The 20,428-nt window shown below is 33.5% G+C and overlaps 1 protein-coding gene across 1 annotated transcript in view; it reads right to left on the reverse strand.

The window, feature by feature from the left end:
• Window positions 1–20,428, reverse strand: part of LOC105332623 (leucine-rich repeat serine/threonine-protein kinase 1) — a 43,211-nt gene that overhangs the window by 22,018 nt on the left and 765 nt on the right. Inside the window, exons 2-16 of the mRNA XM_034458879.2 lie at window positions 18,239–18,434; window positions 16,893–16,933; window positions 15,818–15,983; window positions 15,136–15,171; window positions 14,875–15,007; window positions 14,232–14,376; window positions 10,032–11,794; window positions 9,448–9,640; window positions 8,339–8,506; window positions 7,881–8,026; window positions 7,467–7,578; window positions 4,421–4,573; window positions 3,972–4,094; window positions 3,410–3,674; window positions 2,914–3,046 (exon numbers count right to left, since the gene is read on the reverse strand). Of these exons, the coding sequence (XP_034314770.2) occupies window positions 2,914–3,046; window positions 3,410–3,674; window positions 3,972–4,094; window positions 4,421–4,573; window positions 7,467–7,578; window positions 7,881–8,026; window positions 8,339–8,506; window positions 9,448–9,640; window positions 10,032–11,794; window positions 14,232–14,376; window positions 14,875–15,007; window positions 15,136–15,171; window positions 15,818–15,983; window positions 16,893–16,933; window positions 18,239–18,428 (3,767 nt within the window). The 5' untranslated portion in view covers window positions 18,429–18,434. The remainder of the gene's footprint in view (window positions 1–2,913; window positions 3,047–3,409; window positions 3,675–3,971; window positions 4,095–4,420; window positions 4,574–7,466; window positions 7,579–7,880; window positions 8,027–8,338; window positions 8,507–9,447; window positions 9,641–10,031; window positions 11,795–14,231; window positions 14,377–14,874; window positions 15,008–15,135; window positions 15,172–15,817; window positions 15,984–16,892; window positions 16,934–18,238; window positions 18,435–20,428) is intronic.

Below are 20,428 nucleotides of genomic sequence, written 5' to 3' on the forward strand. Positions count from 1 at the left end.
GCGATCCTATCGCATTTTCCTTCAACAGTCTTTACGGATATCAACATCGCACGAATATTTTGTCACTTCTAATCGTGCGCCAATTGTGAAACGGGCTTTAGCAAAACTTTTATTAAAAAAATAATTATTTGATTACAAATTTTATTTTAATATAGATCAATAAGGAATTGATTATTCTTTTTAGTAGATAACTTTGTTTTTGAATATCTGACAGAAATTCTGAAACATTTGGATGTAAAAATGGGCTTTAACGTTTGCAGTTCTTATCAGCTTTTGGCAATATATTTAATCTCATACAAGAACACAAAAATATTTATCAAGAATAAATAGAAAATAGCGGAATAACTGTCAGAATTTGACAGTTATTCCTAATACACTGTAATAAATAAATTTTTATTAAACAAATTAAATAATAAGTATTTTGACCTCGCCACCTTCCCCATCCATTTACCTTAACTAGAATTAATATCAATATTAGTCACCTCTCAGAACTCAAGCCATTTTAATTACAGTTTTTAAGTATAATTTTAATTACAAAGTTAAAATAATAAGTTAATATGATACTTTAATTGATACTGAGCATGAACATGAAACATAAACCTGTGAAGTTCATCAATTGGGGGTCACAAATTGAAACAATACTAAGAAATAAAGAACCCCAACAAAAATTTTCGATGAGGACTTCAGGAATGAAACAAAAAGAAGTACAATCTAATTAGAATTAGACATCCTGAATCTGCTTGAGAAGCGGAAACCGATTCAGAACGTCTAATCTTAATTAGATTGTAAGAAGTATTACCCTGCATATTTCTATGTAAGAATACTTGTGAAGCAAAGTTAAGTATTACCACACATGCTTACATTTTTTTTGAAAGGCATTGTGAGGTAACATCCACAAGCATGAACTTTGATTTTCACTTGTGATGCATTAAGTTCCAATTCTTATTGTCCAGCCTAAGTATGCTTTCAATAAGCAAGCTGCCAAGGGAGGGGCCATATCGCTCACCTGAGTAACTTGGCCATAAATCTAATCAGCTAACAACAGCGTTAGGTATCAAGGACAGGCTTTTCAGTCTAAGAAACAAGACTGAATTTGGTATTACAGTTTTAATCTAATCAATTTTCACAAATAATAGCCTTTCAATTCTTTCAAAATGGCACTTCATTTGAACAAATTTAAAAGCCTTTTCCCAAACGCATACATGTTAACTCTACCAATTCTATCGCTTTTTAGCTCTGTCTCCTGCCTACCACTTTTTTTATTAGAAAATCTACATTTTTTCTTTAAAATATGTTCTTTGTTTCAATGGATAGCCATTTTGGAAGCCATTGTGGTCCAAAAATTTTGTCGGGTTTGAATTTAGTGTGTGACTTTGAATCAGAGGCAAACAAATGCTTTTTTTAAGGTAGGTGAATGATAAGTTTCTCCCTTCTCCAAAGGATGCTTTGTACCAAGTGTGAGTGAAATTAGCCGAGTGGTTCTGGAGAAGAAATTTTTTAAAACACCTAACCCTATTGTCACTCTTTTCTAATTATCTCCCCTTTGAAGGTGAACTGGCCCTGCATTTGAACAAACTTAAAAGTCCTCTTCTCAAGGATGCTTTCTGTCATAGTTGGTTGAAATTGACCAAGTAGTTCTAGAGAAAAAATAATTCTAAACACACAACCTTATTTTCAATCTTTTCTAATTATCTCCCCATTGAAGAGATACTGGTCCTTCATTTAAGCAAACTTGTAAGCCCTTCCTCTAAGGAAGCTTTGTGCAAGTTTTGTTAAATTGGTCTGGTGTTTCTGGAATAGATTTTAAAATAAACTTGAAACCCCTTCCCCTAAGGATTCTTTGTGCCAAGTTTGGTTGAATTTCCCCAGGGTTTTTTGGAAAGAAGATTTTTAAACACCCAATCCTTTTTTCACAATTTTCTTATTATATCCCATTTTAAGAGGAACTATCCCTTTAATTGTACAAACTTAAAAACCCTTTCCCCAAGGATGCTTTGTGCCAAGTTTAGTGGAAAATGGCCCAGAGGTTTTGATGACAATGAAAATGTGAAAAGTTTATGACAATGACAACGCCAACCGGGACGACAGACAAAAGAAAGATTTTGATCAGAAAAGGTGGATCACCTCCATGTTGTGATGTATTACTTATTCAAATAAACAATACAATCATATTTTATTTACAAATAGTTACTTTCCCAAAACTATTACCTAACAGCGTAGCGCAGTGGGTTAGAGATCTCTATACGAATCTGTAAGTTACATGCTTTACACCCGCTGGCGATTTTAAAGATTTTTGCCTGTGCAAAAATTTTTAAAGAGTATTATTTGGTTAAATATTGTGTAATTTGAAAATTCTAAATCAATGAAGTATTTTAATTATTATATAATTTAATATCACATTCATATAGACATACATCCCATACAACCTTAAGCTTTTGGCTCAGGTGAGCTAATATTGCTGAAGTCAGCATCTTTCATTTTGTTAAAGAACATCAGATCTGTAAACGTATTAAATTTGACGTGTACGATATTTGGTGGAAATTATTTTTTTAACAAGTTGGCGTGGATTTGAATTAGCATATTCCTGAATGTGACTATTCTTATACATATATGCATTACATTTGGCAATGTACTTGATTTAGCGGTTGCTGCATTCTGCCAAAAACGCTAAAAAGAATACACAGCCAAATGTAGTACGTTTACAGTATTTTATGTTGCAGATTCATACATCAAAGTGCATAGGTCTACTGTAATGACTGTTTGCATTGGGGATCAACCCCCAAAGCCATTGAAACAAAACTTTTGCCCTGCATGCGATTTAAAGGCCTTGTCAAACATGATAGTGAAGTATCAAGCAAAAGCAAAAATGTGTATGAAGCAAAAGACCAACTATAAACTATACAGTTTGCTTACATATAGGAAGACTTATCCAGCACAGGATCCTTCTCCTCATGAATCCTTTCCTCAGCCAGTTCCTGTACAATATCCTTCAATATCAAATATTTCTTGGGAATTTTGTGCTGCAGCAATTTTTCCTTGTTTCTTCCTAAAAATTGACATATAAATTAGAATTTTTGCAATGGTGCACCTCTAAATAAATTTATTGTATAAATGCTGGTGTGTTTTTACATAGTTACTAATGGTTAATGTCTTTTTAAAAAATTTTGCTTTGAGGAAAAGAAGACAAATATCAAAAATCTGAAAAAAAGGGGGATGGGGTATCACATGCAAGAAAAAGCAATATATGTACCAGGTATATTTATGTTTAAACAAAATTTACATTGATTTTAATTGATCTGAATTCATAGATTTTCCAAAAATATTAATATTTTTACAGCAATCCATTGATTTAATAATAATGAAATGATAAATCTTCTTTCTAAATCAAGGAATCAAACTTCATGCATACTTGGATGCTTGAGCTGAAACACTCTGTTGTAGATGAAGTTGACGAGTTCTTTGACATTTTCTCCACTTTTACAGCTGACATTGAATTGTCCAATCACAAAGGGTAATCCACATTTGTCTGGCTCCTCCACATTAATGAATTGTCTGACAATGATCTCCTTCATATCATCCTCGAATGAGGCTGGGAAGTTGCTACGAGTTTTTCTGTTGGTCAGAAAGTCTCTATGGGTTCCTATTATTATCACAGGGGACCCAGGAGCTCTAGCCTAATTCGTGTCAGAATGAATATTTTTTATCTTACATATTTAAATTTTCATACAAAAAGCAGTCATTGCAGTAAAATACCACACAACCCCTCCCCCAATTTTCTTATTTGATTGAATCTATGTTAAAAGATTATCATTTTATGCCTAGTGGGATCATTTTAAACCACAATAATTAAACAGTCAAAGGCTTTGTTGTAATATAAATTAAAAATTCACAAAAATTCAATTATAAAATAGCAAGAGTTTATGGCCAATAGCTTAATCTCATGCTGCTTCATGTTTGGTTTGACCTCTGACCTGTATGCTGACTAGCCACTGCCATATTGTCTGGATACCCTGCTCTCCGTCTGTCAGTTTCCACATCACCAAGTAGAGCGATCTCGGAGACAAGAAGTACTGGTGAGTAGCGTAATACTCTTTCTACAAAAAAAAAAAATTCGTTGAAAGAAACAATACAGATTTGCTGAATTGGGCTGAAGGAAACATTGACATGTTGGACACACTGTTGCGTAAGGCCAAGAGCTTTTAGCAACGATTAGACAAGAGTCAAACAGATCTTCTTTTGCCTTAGACACCTTCCAACAGCTGTTTTGTTATTCCTATGTATATAAAGATAACCCATTGGAGCCCCATGTGAAATAATTGTCAACAATGTTAAGTTTTAAAATGTATCATGGTGGGAGTCAGCAAAATTCCAATTTCTGAGGAGCAAGCTTATTTCCCAAGGCAAACACCAGCCATCTCACCTGACCGCCAAAATCCCATGTGCGGAATGTGACAGGTCCATTGGCCCATCTTTCTCCTATGACAATTTCATTGATGTCAATACCAACAGTTGACAGGGTATTGCCATCCTGTCGCATCCCTGTAGCTGTCTTGTCTATTCTCTGACTGAAATGCTAAAATGAATAATAGGTTTAAACTGAATACAACAAAGAAAAACCTTTGCAGATCATATTTGTTTCTGCATTACTGTATCTCTTCTTATTTAAAAACTAAGAAAAAAATCATTCAAAGACTCTGTTTCAATTTCAGTGGAAATGAGACCCATACAAAGATATAGGCTGGTGGGTGTCTGAAATTATACCAAACAGAACTCTACACAGTCATAAAATACCTGCAAAAGAAAAGTATGACTTCAAATGAAATTGATAAGGTCATGATTAGGGGGTTTGGCTGGAACAATTCCTTTCTTTCCAACTGTGAAGAATTGGGTTGTAAAATTCATTCAGGGCAAGGACAGCACAAAAATAACCCCGGACAAGGGTTTAAAACCTCAACATTTTGGTAAAGTAGAAGCTGTTGCATTCATAGTATGATTTAGAATGAAAGACTCTCATCCATGGCTAACGTATGCAACCATTTTTTTTGTTGGCAATTGCAATTAGTTCAGGTTCAGTTCACATTGCTTTGACTGATATATTAGGGATAAGCAAGCTTTCTGCAAGATGATATCCAAGAATGCTGACAACATATTAGATGCTTAAAATAGCTAACATTTCTAAATCTATTTCAAATGGTCCTTGGTGATTTCCACCAAAAATAAGAAATCCAAGTATTAGCCTGGACTCACCAAGTGTCAAAGCAAGCAAAAGAGCTGTAAATGAAAAATACAATGCTTCAGGATTAAGACAACCAAAAGAGTCAAAACCTAGAGAAAAGCTGCTCTCTGATCATCTGCCTGTCCACTAGGTCTGCTTGGGTTACAGTAACTGAAGCAGCCAACAACTGTGGATTTTGATGGCCTCATCTTGCAACAGGACTATAAGAAAACTTGGGAATTATTATGTTTCTTCAATTTTTTTGTAAATGAGACCATATTGAATTAAATTCCAAACAAAGCTAAATTTACTCAAAGAATGAACAGGTATTTTACAAAAAGAATTTAATTGAAATTGTCCCTTTCATTTCATTTAATACTGTTGTACTTGATGTTAATAATGTCATTCTACTAAAATACAGTCTTCTGATCTCTAAGTACATGAACCGGTACATGTTATTTTCTGTATTGCTAATTATGTTTTTCACATAATTCCCAATTTTCTTCTTACTGACTCATTTGCAACAGTACTATTCTATGTCAACAAAACAATATGATTATTCAAAATGCTGTTTAAAAACATTTCATAACAACATGTTAATAATCTCCAAATAATCTTGCATCATTCATTTAACTTAATGATTTTATATCCAGTTTCAACTGCATGTATCCAGTGAGGCACAATTATTGACTGTGTACACCACACCAATTTTCTCAAGAAATACAGAATTACACAACAAACATTATCACCTTTTTTGTCATTCTCTGTGCTAGTTCCTTATTTGGTTCTTAATATAGTAGCTTGTTTAGATGAGCAAGGAAATCAAAGATGCTTATGTACATGTTGACAAAATATTTTGATATAAATCGAACCATATAAATGGCTTCCTGACTCTGAAGTCTCTCACCATTGGTCAATGTTAAGTTGGTAATTCAACAAAAATTGAGCAATCATTTTTGATAGGTTACAGCTTCATGTGTCTTCCTGTGCACTGAGAGGTTAAGTATTTTTGATAGAATTATCAGTTTCAATAGTCCTTTTATTAAACAAGTCAAAAATTGAAATTATTATTGTTTGTCTTAAGCTAGGTATCTCCACAATGATTTATGATAACTTTGATAATGTATACTAGGAAATCTGTCAAGTATGATGAAAAATCTTGAGCATTAACACAGTCATAGAAATAAGCATAAAATTGGTCATTAATTTACACAATTACACAGTTTAATCTAGCAGTTGTGCAAGATATCCCCACATGTATGGTTACAAAACACTTAAAACTTCAGAGTCATCAAGAACTTATATATAAATAAAATTCTGTTAGAGTTGTCAGACCAATCGTTGCATATTCTATATCATAATCACATAATAAAACATGGGGGTCAGTGATGTCAAATTTTACATATATAGCTTCAAATGTAAAATTCTCGCAAAATTTCGCTTAAAAAAATTCAGACATTTTCTATATATAGTTGCATGATTTTATGCTAAAGTCTATCATTCTCTCAAAATTTAGTTTTGTACAAGTCACACAGGACCTATAGAACATGTCACAAACCTATCAAATGTTAAAAATAAATTGTGAATAATGAATAAATATAGTAAGTAAAGTATATTGAAAATTCATAAAATTGCTTGTTTCTGTCATTTTCAACTAAAAAACCTTCTGCATGAGAACATAGAGCCCCCCCCCCCCCCAAAAAAAAAAAATTGTTTGTTTCTTGAATTCAAATGGATTTTCTTTATGAATGTTATGTAATTATGAAAAGATGATCTTTCTGTGAGGATTAAATTAAAAGAATCATATTTATTCAAAATATAATGAACATCTGTGCATCCAGTACCTATATTCAATTTGATATCATTTTAAAGAGGAGGTAAATAGCTTGTTAATTGTCGTTTTTGGAGAGACAGTAGGCAATCTAGTTATATTTCATTTGTCAAAAATAGACAAAACCCTGAGATTTGTTACTTTTATCCTTCATATATAGGAGGAAGTGGGGTGGGGGGAAGGGAGAGGGGGTGGGGGATGCTATGTGCCTTATGGTTAGGTCTATATAAACTTGCTCCCCCCCACCAGGAGACTTACCGTGACTCTCTTGGTTGTTTTGCCGTATTTTCTGATCATGTTATCGAGACTTACCGTGACTCTCTTGGTTATTTTGCCATATTTTCTGATCACGTTATCGAGACTTACCGTGACTCTCTTGGTTGTGTTGCCATATTTTCTAATCACGTTATCGAGACTTACCGTGACTTTCTTGGTTGTTTTGCCGTATTTTCGTATCTCCCTCAACAACATTGTCTTCCCGATGTTATGAACACCGACAAACATAAGATTCATACAGTTGTATTCTTCAGCCCTGATATAAAAGAAAGGAAATATCTCTTTGATAAAAAATAAAAACAAAGCAGCTAGTGTAGGCTCTGAACCATTTTATAAATTTCCCCTATGGTACGCCATCCCTCTGAACACATGTACAATTTTTATTTATGTGGATATAAATTATGTCGTTGCATTATTTACCAAAAACAGTTTAAATTTATAAAAACAGACATTCTGTATACCAAACAAGGAAACAAACAATGGGGAAAAATATCAACATTCAAATAGCAGAGGGTTCACTACACTTTTTTTAATCAATATTACAGAAGAATATATTACTCTTCCAGAACTGAGAGCAAGAAACCAAGGATGTCCTTTGTGCGCATTGGCGAGCCATGGATGATGTCTAGGATTGGCCCTTCCAAGTTGCATTTCTCCAGATCCAGGGTAAACAGACTCTTTAATTTACCGATGTTTGGAGGCAGCTTTAATGAGAAAAATACATCAATAGACAGCATCTACAATGAACCTAAAATCTTGGTATTGACAAATGATTTCTATTCAAATAAATGTATGTCCTCAAGCACCAGTAGTCATAGGATACAATCTACCTGTAATTGCCTTCATAGCTGATAAGTGAGAGAAACAGAGAAAGAGATTCTACTTTATGTGCAAAATAAATTATGCTGTATACAAAACAACATTGGGAGAATGGATTCCTAGTTTTTATTCATTAAAAACCATCTACTAGGTACTGATTTATTTAAAATATAAAACAAACTCCAGTAATATCAAACCTCTTTGACTCCTGTGAAAGAGAGAGACAGTCGTTTCAGAGAACTAAGGTCACCAATTTCCGATGGAATCTCTTGTAGACCGATGTTGTAACTGAGGTCCAGACTTGTCAGATTTGGAAACAGCAGACGCCGCTTCTCTTCATCTAAACTGGAGTTCAGTGAACTCAACTAGAACCAAATAAAAACTTTCTTAAGCAAAAAGAATTAATCTTTATAGTTTCCAAGGCCAAAAATTTCAAAAAAATAGTGTGGAAGATATGTAGGTGTTTTTTATTCATATTCTTATTGCAGGATTTACAAAGGGGAAAAACTCAATTTTTCTTTTTACATTTGAAAAACTGAGCTTTTCCAATTTCAATTTTGCAATAAAATTAATCATTGCTGCAGCATTTGGCCTGATGCGGTGAACCCATGAGAAACAAACCAATAAATTTTTTGGCCATATCAAAATCTACAGGAATGGTTTTCTCTTAAGATAAGCTGCTTATTTGATACAACAACAGACTGAGTACAGTAGATTCTTTATTTTACAAGAGGACTTAATTCTGTGATTCAACTGTTTTGAATCAAAGCCAAATTTTTATCATAGTTTCATTATAATCTGTGAGATATTTGCTTCTCACGATTTTATGCAAATATTAATTCCTTGCACTTAATTAGGAATCTACAGTATAATAATAAGTATAATATAAACTGAAATTTTGGACCAAATGTACTAAAAAAAACCAGTCAGCTGCATTCTGCAGTAGCAATAGTGTAAAGTTGTTTTATATTAATGCTGATCAACAAACTGGTATTCTTTTTTAAAGCCATCAGATATATAGATCTACAGGAATAAGTTGGATCTTGCATTCCTTGCCATAGATACAGCTTATCTTATATTCATAAACTCTGAAACTGCAGCAATAATTATAAAAGTGCTCAATTCACAGCTATATGTTGGAGTGCAGATTTCTAATGTGAATATATAAATGTTTAATGAAATATTTCATAAGGCTAAATTTGGAGAGAACTATTACCTTGTTCTGACTTATGACTAAAGAGCAAATAACCTTTGAACCCTGTGAACAATGACAAGATGTGACATCATTGATGACGTCATGACTTACACTGGCTGCGCTCGACCTCCGCTGTCTGTTGTCTGTAGCTCTGGAGACAACCACTTTCTCCAGTCTGCGGTTTCCCCCCAGGTTCAGTGTGTCTAGTCTCTCCAGTATACGATGCTGTCTGTGGGCACAAGTCATCAGCTGGGTGAAGCTAGTGTAGGAACTAAAGGAATGTGGGGAATTGGTGGGGCGAACGCTGCAATGGCAAACCAATAACAATCATTTCTTTTACAGAAAAAACATACCACCTCTATTTAATTGCTGAACAACACCTGTTTGAGAACTCAATTAAAATTGAGTAATTCAGTAATTATATGAATTTAAGAAAATTCCAATACAGCATACTTTTTCGCACTGATCAATATTTTGTTATTTATGCAACTATTAATGAATACCGTTATTATTGATATATGGCAAAAGTATGCAGAAATAGTAACAGTTCTTATGTGCTACAGTATTAAAAACTTTTAAATCATAAATCTTTTTAAAAGATTTTTTAAAAAATAACAGATTACTCAAAATTTGTAACAAGCAAAAAAAATCTGATTATTATAGATGGTTCAACCATCATTTGTTCATGCAGTTACCTTCGAGTGCTGTAACATAGTCCATCATTGTCTTCAAAGCACTGCCAATTCACCGTGTCTGCTAAATTGTTGCCACTGAGGTCTAGTGTCTTCAGATGCTGTGGCAGTTGAAATAACCTCCCTACAGAGCTAATTTGATTTGAGGATAAATTTAAATTTTCCATGAATGGTGATGTACAACACAGCCAGAAAGGAATCTCCTTAAGTCTGTTTCTAGAAAGATTTAAGTCTTGAAGTCCCCGATTCCTTGGTCCTGAGCCAATATCAAAATCATTGTCTGATACATGAACAGACCCCGACATCCAGATTAAGGCATGCTTTACTTCAGTTTCCTCTACATCTGATTTGGGTGTGGGGGCCTGATTTGGGATGGAATCATCTTCAAAATAATTGGGGACATTTGAGGGATTTCCTTGAGAAGGGGGGCGAGATTGTCTGGGTCGCGGCTGGGGAAGAGAGGCAATCATGTTGTTGGCCAGATTCAAAAAGGCCAAGCACTGAAGCTCCCAAATGTCACAGGGAATGTCTTTTACACTGTTGTATGATACTGAGAGAAATCGAAGTGTAGACACCTTAAATAAATAATCTGGTAACACCTCAATTTTGTTTCTGTCAAGCAACAGTTCCTCTAAACAGACAAAGAGATGGTCATTATCGGACACATCAGGAAACATTTTGATCTGGTTTTTGGACAGATTTAGGTAGTGCAAAGATGGCAGTTTGAAAAACACTGCAGGAAACATGGGACCTATCTTATTTCCAGAGATGTCAATCTTTGTGATAGCAAACAGTGCAAAAGGGTTACTCAGGGATGTTGCCTGCAGCTCAGGATTGTGGTGACAGCTAATATCCACTAGGGTATCTTCCTTCAGAGCATCAATATGCTGAAGATCCTGCCATTTAATGTGCACTGAATTCACAGGGAACTTTTTCTTGAAATCTAAGTTCAGTGAATTTAAGCCATCATAACTGTCTTCTAGATCAGACATCTGCCTGTACAAAAGTCTCATGTCCATCTTGTTAATTTTGTACTCATTTTCCAAGTCTTTAAAAGTTCGATATTTTAAAAGTGTGAACACCATTCTTGGCCTCTTTTCTACAGCATACTCAAACACCTGTTTGTCTAAATCGTCAGCCCCATACTTAAAAAGCTTATCTAGTATAATACTGTCCCCTTTTTTACAAGCCATCATGAGGGTTGATATAAGTTTGCCATTGTCATTTGCCAGAATGTTGACATCAGCCTTGTGTTTAAGGAGGATATCCGTAACCTCATAGAAGCTACTGCTGACTGCGACATGTAGAGGAGTGAATCCATTACGACCTTGGAGATTAATGTCCACAGGGTGATAAATATTGGAGGCAAAAACCCCACTGTGAGAGCCACTAGCTTTTAACTGCTCTCTTCTTAACTCAGGTTCAAAGTTAACATTGCTAGCTTGTCTGTTTCGACCTTCATATTTTTTCGGTTGCTGTTTCCTTTCACACTGGACACAGAAATCAAGAAGACATCGTACTATTTCCACTTGGTTTTTCTCAGCAGCCAGATACAGAGGGCTCCTACCGATGGAGTCCTTGGTGTTGACATCAAAGGGAAGCTTGTAACTAATGCCCAGGGCTTCGTCTCTATGGTCCTCCAATGCATACTCAGGGTAATCGTGGTACAGTAACAGCTGCACCAGAGATAAGTTCCCAGCTTCAATCGCCAAGTGCAGCGCAAGACTTTCATTAGACATTTTTCTTTGCACAATGTCTGGACAATGCTACTCAATAAAAAAAATAAAACAATATGAAATTGTTATATTCTGTTTTTAAATCACTTCATAAATCGAATCTTTCTTTTTGTGGTAGTACATTGTATAGAAGAACATTTACTCAGATTAAATACATTTTCACTGTATAGCCACATTGGCACCACTTAAGGGCATGAACCCCTAAAGAAGGGGCCATGAATTTCACAACTTTGGTAGAGGGCTTCATGAACATCATTATCATGCATTCAGTTAATCTCCCACTACTGTAGAAATTAAAGAGAAGATTTTCTAATATTTAATACATTTTCACTATATGGCCATATTGGACCTTAAGGCCTGAACCCCGACCCAGGGGTCATGAATTTCATGAGCTAGAGGGCTTTATGGACACCATAATCATGCATTTAGTTTTTCTCAAATATATATGAGAGTAGAGAAGAAGATTTTTTAGGATTTAACAATGCTGGTACATTTCAAGCAATAGATTACAATGTACCAATTGCATTTCTCAATTACTGGCAGACATTGAAAACTCTTTAATGGGGTCTCATTAATCACTTTTGCAGGTGTGAGACAGAATGCAATATTGATAAACACATTGCTCAGTGCTGCAATTTCATAATCAATAACAAAATTTCCAACCTCTAAAGAGTACACGTATTTTATATAATGAACTTGGTTTCAAAATAACAAATTTAAATAATTCACTGGAACAGAATGCAATATTGATTGCAATTTCATAAATAAAAACAAAATTTCCAACCTCTAAAGAGTACACGTATTTCATATAATGAACTTGGTTTCAAAATAACAAATTTAAATAATTTACTGGAACAGAATGCAATATTGATAAACACCTTGCTCAGTGTTGTAATTTCATAAACAAAAACAAAATGTCCAACCTCTAAAGAGTACATGTTTTTTATATAATGAACTTGGTTTCAAAATAATTCACTGGAACAGAATGCAATATTGATAAACACCTTGCTCAGTGTTGCAATTTCATAAATAAAAACAAAATTTCCAACCTCTAAAGAGTACACATATTTTATATAATGAACTTGGTTTCAAAATAATAAATTTGAATAGTTCACTGGAACAGAATGCAATATTGATTGCAATTTCATAAATAAAAACAAAATTTCCAACCTCTAAAGAGTACACGTATTTTATATAATGAACTTGGTTTCAAAATAACAAATTTAAATAATTTACTGGAACAGAATGCAATATTGATAAACACCTTGCTCAGTGTTGCAATTTCATAAATAAAAACAAAATTTCCAACCTCTAAAGAGTACATGTTTTTTATATAATAAAATTGTTTTCAAAAAAACAAATTTAAATAATTCACTGGAACAGAATGCGATATTGATAAACACCTTGCTCAGTGTTGCAATTTCATAAATAAAAACAAAATTTCCAACCTTTAAAGAGTACAGGTATTTTATATAATGAACTTGGTTTCAAAATAACATTTAAATAATTCACTGGAACAGAATGCAATATTGATAAACACCTTACTCAGTGATGCAATTTCATAAATAAAAACAAAATTTCCAACCTCTAAAGAGTACATGTTTTTTATATAATGAACTTATTTTCAAAATAACAAATTTACATAATTCACTGGAACAGAATGCAATATTGACAAACACCTTACTTAGTGTTGCAATTTCACAAATAAAAACAAAATTTCCAACCTCTAAAGAGTACAATCATGTTTTTTATATAATGAACTTGGTTTCAAAATTAATTCACAGGAACAGAATGCAAAATTGATAAACACCTTGCTCAGTGTTACAATTTCATATTCAAAAACAAAATTTCCAAACTCTAAAGAGTACATGTATTTTATATAATGAACTTGGTTTCAAAATAAAAAATTTAAATATTTGGAACATTATGATTCACTGGAACAGAATGCATTATTGATAAACAACTTGCTCAGTGTTTCAATTTCATAAATTAAAACAAAATTTCCAACCTCTAAAGAGTATTATATATAATGAACTTGGTGTCCAAATAAATTATACATTTAGATATTTGGGACATTATGATTCACTGGAATTTGATTTTTAAAAACAGGGTGTCTTTGTTGGTTGATATTAGTTTATTTTACAAGAATAATAACAATGTTTGTCACAGTTGCCATATTGGCTTTTCAAACTGGCTTTACAATAAAAAAAGATACAAACTTCATTTCATTTTGAAAATGATTTCAAACAGATAAGCATATGCACAGTATGCCATGTTTACTGAATTGATATTAAAAGCCAGCTTACATCAACAAAATTAATGAGAGGTTTCATGCATGTCTATATTATCAAATATTTACTTAATATATAAGTGTGGCAATATATATATTGAACTGTGACAACTGGGAAGATTTTATTTGAATTTTTTGTTGTAACACTAGCTGTATGTTAAATATAATACTTCTTACCTGAAGAAGAAGTTTGACACAGTCTGTGTTTTCAAAATGGCAGGCAATATGGATGGGGGTCATTTCCTGGGAGGTACACGAGATGGTGGAGGCATGGTGCCGCAGAAGTAGGTCAACCATGTCGACATTGCCACATTTACAGGCCCTACAGACACAAGCGATCCTCATTCACATACTTCATTTCTTTCTTTGTTTATAGAACAGTGCAGTAAACCAACTTTTATGCACAACAATATTACCTAGCGATTTACCAGTGGAAAAAATGGTTCAAAGTGAGTTATTTTCCTGATTAAGTAAAATTTTAACACACTGAAATAAAAGTTAGTTTTAGCATTTTCAGAATTATTTTCGAACTATAGATATGCGACCTTACCCACATTTATTCCTGTATGAAAAATATTTGTTACAACTGTGCATACACTGTACCTCATTGTTGCAAATATTTGATAATGCCCAAAGAAACATATACTACTGGTACATAAATATTATGATACTTCAACCATGAAAATATATTTGTCACAAAGAGTCATGACATTGGTGATTTGTTTAAAAGTCCCAAATGTAGCTTGTTTACAGTTTCCATAAAAACATTCTTTTTTCAAAGATTTCAAAGAATGGATTAAATCAATAGGTATTACCATACCAACAAACAGGGGTTAATCCATCTTCTGTCACTGTATTGAGGACCAGTTTAGCATGCATCGTTGGTGATGTGTTCGTCTCTAAGATGGTGGCCATCTTGGATGTATCCGCAGCCCTACAGGCTTCTGCAAATGCTGCAATTACAAACAATCATGGAAAAATGTTGAATATTGTCAAGATGATACTTTCTAATATACTACAGTGTAGTTGTCTCCCTTCTATGATTCTTATAGTTAAGTCAATATTATAATCATAATATTACCTGATAGAACAGAATCATACACTTTCTCTCTTCTCTCTGAAAGGAAATGTTAATCAATTATCAACATTCTTCAGTTCACCTGTTGTATTTTATAAATCAATGTTTGAACATTTTTTAAATTGATTATTGCTGTAAAGCTGAGGAAATATTTCCTTCTGTTATCAGACAAAGACATAGCCTCTAGCTTCAATTTACTTTGATCTAAAAATACAGTTATTTTTGGACAATCAACAAGTTTAACAAAAGTACAAATGAAAAGAGTATGTGACAGGATAAATTCTACACATTCTTTTTCATGAAGATCAAGCCCCATTGATCATTTAATGAAAAAACAACAGTAAGCCCCTCACCCACTACATTACACCTGGGTACCTTGTTTTTCCATGCCTTTCTGCCCTTTCCCCCTTTCCTGGCTCCTTCTTTCTCTGTCTCCTTTCCAACCTTTGTACTTTGTTTTCCCCTTTAGCCACCCATTCCTAATTTAGATTCTTTTCTTATTCAGTATACCAACTTATTCAGCCCCCACCCCTCCTCTTTAAGCCAGCTCAGTTCCTTCATTTTTCAGTCTCCTCTCCATTCCCATTCCACTTTTTCAACACCCTTGGTACTTTTTTCAGCCCCCATTGTGTTTTACAGCCCCCTTCCCTCCCTTTTCAGTCTATCCACCCCACCCCCTGTGTACCTTGTTCCTCCTCCATCTCCTGCAAGTAATCATTTAGCTCCATGTTCTCAGCGAGAGCCATCGGACTAAGGCCCGATCCATCAGGTTTAGTGATGTCTGCTCCATAGGACAGCAGCAGTTTAAAGATGTCAAGCTTCAGGTCAATAATGGCTTGGTGGAGAGGGGTCTACCAATAGATACCCACAACATCCATGATGGCATTGACTTAGAAGTGCGTGAAATAAAACGCCCGCACATATCTTAAAATGATCAACACTGATAACACTGAAATGATTCGAATGCAACAGAAAAGGAAAAATTAACTTAACTTCCCTCTTTTGAGATAATCTTGAGTTGCATATATATCATTTATTTTAAGTTATCACCAATATGCTGTGAAATGTAAAGTAGATATCCTGCAATCAATTTGCCAATTCAGTATGCAAATAGGAATCATAATTACTAAATGAATTCTATTTTAAATTGAAATTTAATTCAAAGTCATGCCTTTACAACATTTTATTGATTGCTTCACTGTTGGCAATATAATAACACCCACACCCATAAATCTTATTCCTGTTTCTTTTATTAACAAAAGACATGGCATATTGGGTTTAAAGATGGCGTGGAAGGATTTTTTAAGTGAGAATTTGAAATAAGGTTAGTAATTATTTATATTAAAATAGTACATTCATTTTCAGGTTATTTTCTCCAAATAATACGAGAACAAAAGTTTACACAACCAAGTACATTTGAAACTATTGACCGTGCACTCTTAAAATTCAGCCATAAATTCAGTCTCATCATACTTAACAGACACACAGAGCTCACTTTACATTTCGTGGTGTACACTGTACATGCATGTACACAAGTACATGGCATGTTATCATATAGCTAGATTAGTAAAAAGGAAGTATAATAAACTCATCAAAAAAAATCCTCATGATTATTTTTAGGTGCATTGTATCAAAGATAAGATTATTGACATTTAACATAATCTGATTTCAAACGCTGTTAATTTACAGTGATCATGATATTATGAAAGTTTAATTACGGCAATGTCTATGTTAAGTATATATTTATAGGTTGTACCCACCATAAAGTTGAAGGTTTTCAATGCCGCTATATTGGGATCAGCTGAAAAACAAAAAGAAGACAGAAATAAAATAAGACCTAAAAACTCAACAGCCATACCGTATTTACAATTCAATTCGAGTTCAAATTCAAAGCTTATGCATAGCTCATAGGTCAGTCAATTAAGTAAGTTTTTTGACTTTATTGAATCAATAAAAATTTGAACTCCTGTGCAGTATTTAACCTTTACAGTATCACTACTGGATCATTGGATTAACACTCTGGTAAAATCCTTAGGCACTGAATGACCATTTTTCACATATGTCCATACTGTTACATGAATTAGATATACAGTAACTATGAAGATATGAACTATCTCCTATGTATGTTAGAACCCAGCGTAGGAAGCACAGTTAATGTTAAATGAATTTCCATGGTCATGAATATAATTTTCAGCACCCTTATACTGTGGTTTCTTCAATATTTGTTGAATACCAGTTTTCATGGATTTCGTTGTTAAGTTTATCCATGAAATTAAATGTTCATTGAAGTGCAATTCCTTCTAACAGTTTGTACTCATAGGGTCAATGCTTGGCCACGAATTATGTTAAATTCCTTGAAACTGTGAGTTTCACTTTATCCACGAAACTTGATACCCTTGAATATCAATGAAACCACAGTACATTTTTTCATGTAAACAGATGGATTTAAACTGTTGCTGGAATACCAAAAAATGACATTTTTATGGACTTTTGCACCATCTCTAGAGGGTCTTGGTCCTACCAGTATATCTTTTTCAATGCACCGGTATATTTTAGTGCAAATTATAAAAAAAATATTCTAGAATGATGATGGTCCACTTTACATAAAAAATACTAGTATGTTCTTTTGTAACATAACATTAATATTTTAAATGAAAAATAAAAAACCCATAAAATCATTGATTATAAAATACTGTATAGCATTAGGATACCTTTGATTGTTGTATCCCTGGCTAGTTGAGCCTTATGGACAATATTGAGTGAAAAAGGAATAAACACTTAAGATTTTTTATATTTGGTATTCAATTCCTTGAACATTACCAAAAGACTTAGTACTTTTGATGATTTCGTTTAATTTTTTCATATCAATACTGACTGTACCATGAAATCTTTCATTTGTGCAGTGTAGGAACTAAAATATAATTTTTATAAACTTGAACTGTTCTTTAATGATCTAAACAATAGGCATTTTCTCCATTTTATTCACCCAAATTCTTAAACATCATTTGCCTCCTTTAGAAAAACTTGTAGTGGAACATTCATTTTATCCCATAATAAACAGATACAAGTTAAATTAGAAAATGTTGAGAGCTGACATATATGTTACCTCCATGCTCCAGCAGAATGCGAAGACATCTGGAGCTGTTGTTTGACACAGACGTATAGACTGCCGTCCGTCCTCGCCGGTCCTGGAAGTTGATAAAGTTCACACACTCCCCTTCCAACAGACATTTCATCAACTCTGCATCATTAAATATCGCTGCCTGGATCAACTCCTCACCAGTGAAGTCTCCCATCGAAATCTAAAAATTGTACATAAAGTGACCATGGTGGTTCTATAGCTGTCAATCATATACTGAGGGTCTATAAGTAATAGAGATTTTGATCTGGGATTCACAAGTCTGAATTGATATATTCATGAACTCTTATCTTGTGTATCGATGATACACAAATGTCAACTAAGTGGAACCTTATTATGATCCTCTTATCAAGGGAGTACAGGCAATCTCTCTGGCAATTTTTTGACATTAGGAACCTTTTTATATGACAGCTAGCACACACTTCTAACCTCAGAGTGCAATTATACACCATTCGGGGTCTAGTGAAAAGTAAGATTCAATAATCACATGTTAATTTAGAAAATTCTATCCTATATTTCATGGTGATACTGACATTCTGACAAGCAACTTGAGATCTATCATACACTCATCCCTCCCTCCCCCCCCCCCCCCTCCTGCTATAATGACTACTAGCTGATATACATGCAGTAACTGTCTCCATCAGTCATGCTTACTAGTATGAGTCCATGACTCATTTCTATATTCCAATCATGAAGCTCCGAGGAAAAGAGATCAATTCAATCAGTCATGAAAGAATACCCCGGTATGTTATTATTTCTGGCATGAAATAGTTTCTGTATAATCTAGCACTAACCCATTACATTTGTTAACTCAAAGATAGTGCCCCACCCCCTTCTCCCCCTTCAATGTAAACAAATGCCTTGGTCATAAAATAATGAACCATAAAGATCTCATCCATGTTTTATAAAAATCTAAAAGCATTGTTCTGTCCCACATACAATAGGCATTACTTATACCAATAATGTGCTAGTCAGTGCGACGGACCTTTAAGATTCGACATGTGGCCAAGTTGCTCAGGGTCTGGACATTATATTGGTATTTTCTGGGCTTATCTTTACTAGTGATTTGCTGGTGTACTAAAGCCTCAGATTAATCCACTTTGAAAAACATGTATTTAAAAAAAATTATAGTAATAACTGAACAGATATGCATAAAGCATGTGTTCAAATTTCATTTACATCCTGCATTCATATTTCAAAATTATTAATTATTATAACATTTTTTTTAAGTTTTTGAAACTGACCTAAATCTTTATTGCCTAGGTAATTAACTAAACATATTACACTTCAAAAGTTGCCATATATTGGATAAAGAATTGGTCAAAGATTAAAAATGATTCCAAAATACCATAAGTACATAGCACCACAATTAGTTTAATGGTTTCAATAATACATGTACTAAAGTTTATTAAAGAAGTAAATTAATTTTTCTTTATGGCATCTCCTCTCTCTTCTATTCTTAGGTATGCGTGTTCTATGTATGGTTCATAAGCATAACCATGGACAACATCAAATAGCTTGACAACTGGTGATAGTGATGAATTAATGTCATATGTACTAAAATCAATGTGTGCATGAACCATGGTGCCACATAGAAAAGTATATGACTTAAACTACCTGGTAGTTCATTTCTAGTTAATTTTGATATATACATGTGTGTGTACTGGTTATACCAGTAATTAAAAACTTTTATGGCTTAGAAAATAAATTATTCATTGTCAATGTATGCACAATACATATATAAAAAACAAAATAAATCATTCAATTAATAGTTTGGAAAGATGTCCTAGTACAAAACACCAAGTGCCTATAGGTAACAATTAAGAATTGATATGCGCTCAGCTATCAACCTTATTTTTTTTTAAATATCAAAATGTCTGACACTAAAATTGTAGCTTTAATGAAAAATGACAATAACAAACTGTCAACCATCTCAAAAATCCATAAAATGAAATACAAATTCAAAGCAGAGCATTTGTGCAGACCTCTAAAAAGATAGTAAGAGGTAGGATCAGGTAAAAATGTCAAAAAAAATGTAAAAATGTCGTAATTTGAGGAATATATCATGATTGGAAAATGAATTAAATAATCTAAAAAAAATCCACCAAGAGCTGAACATAGCCCCAAAAATAACAGACCTTTTCACAATAATTACTG

Source organism: Magallana gigas, chromosome 7 (genome assembly GCF_963853765.1).
Source record: "Magallana gigas chromosome 7, xbMagGiga1.1, whole genome shotgun sequence".
NCBI lineage: Eukaryota > Metazoa > Mollusca > Bivalvia > Ostreida > Ostreidae > Magallana > Magallana gigas.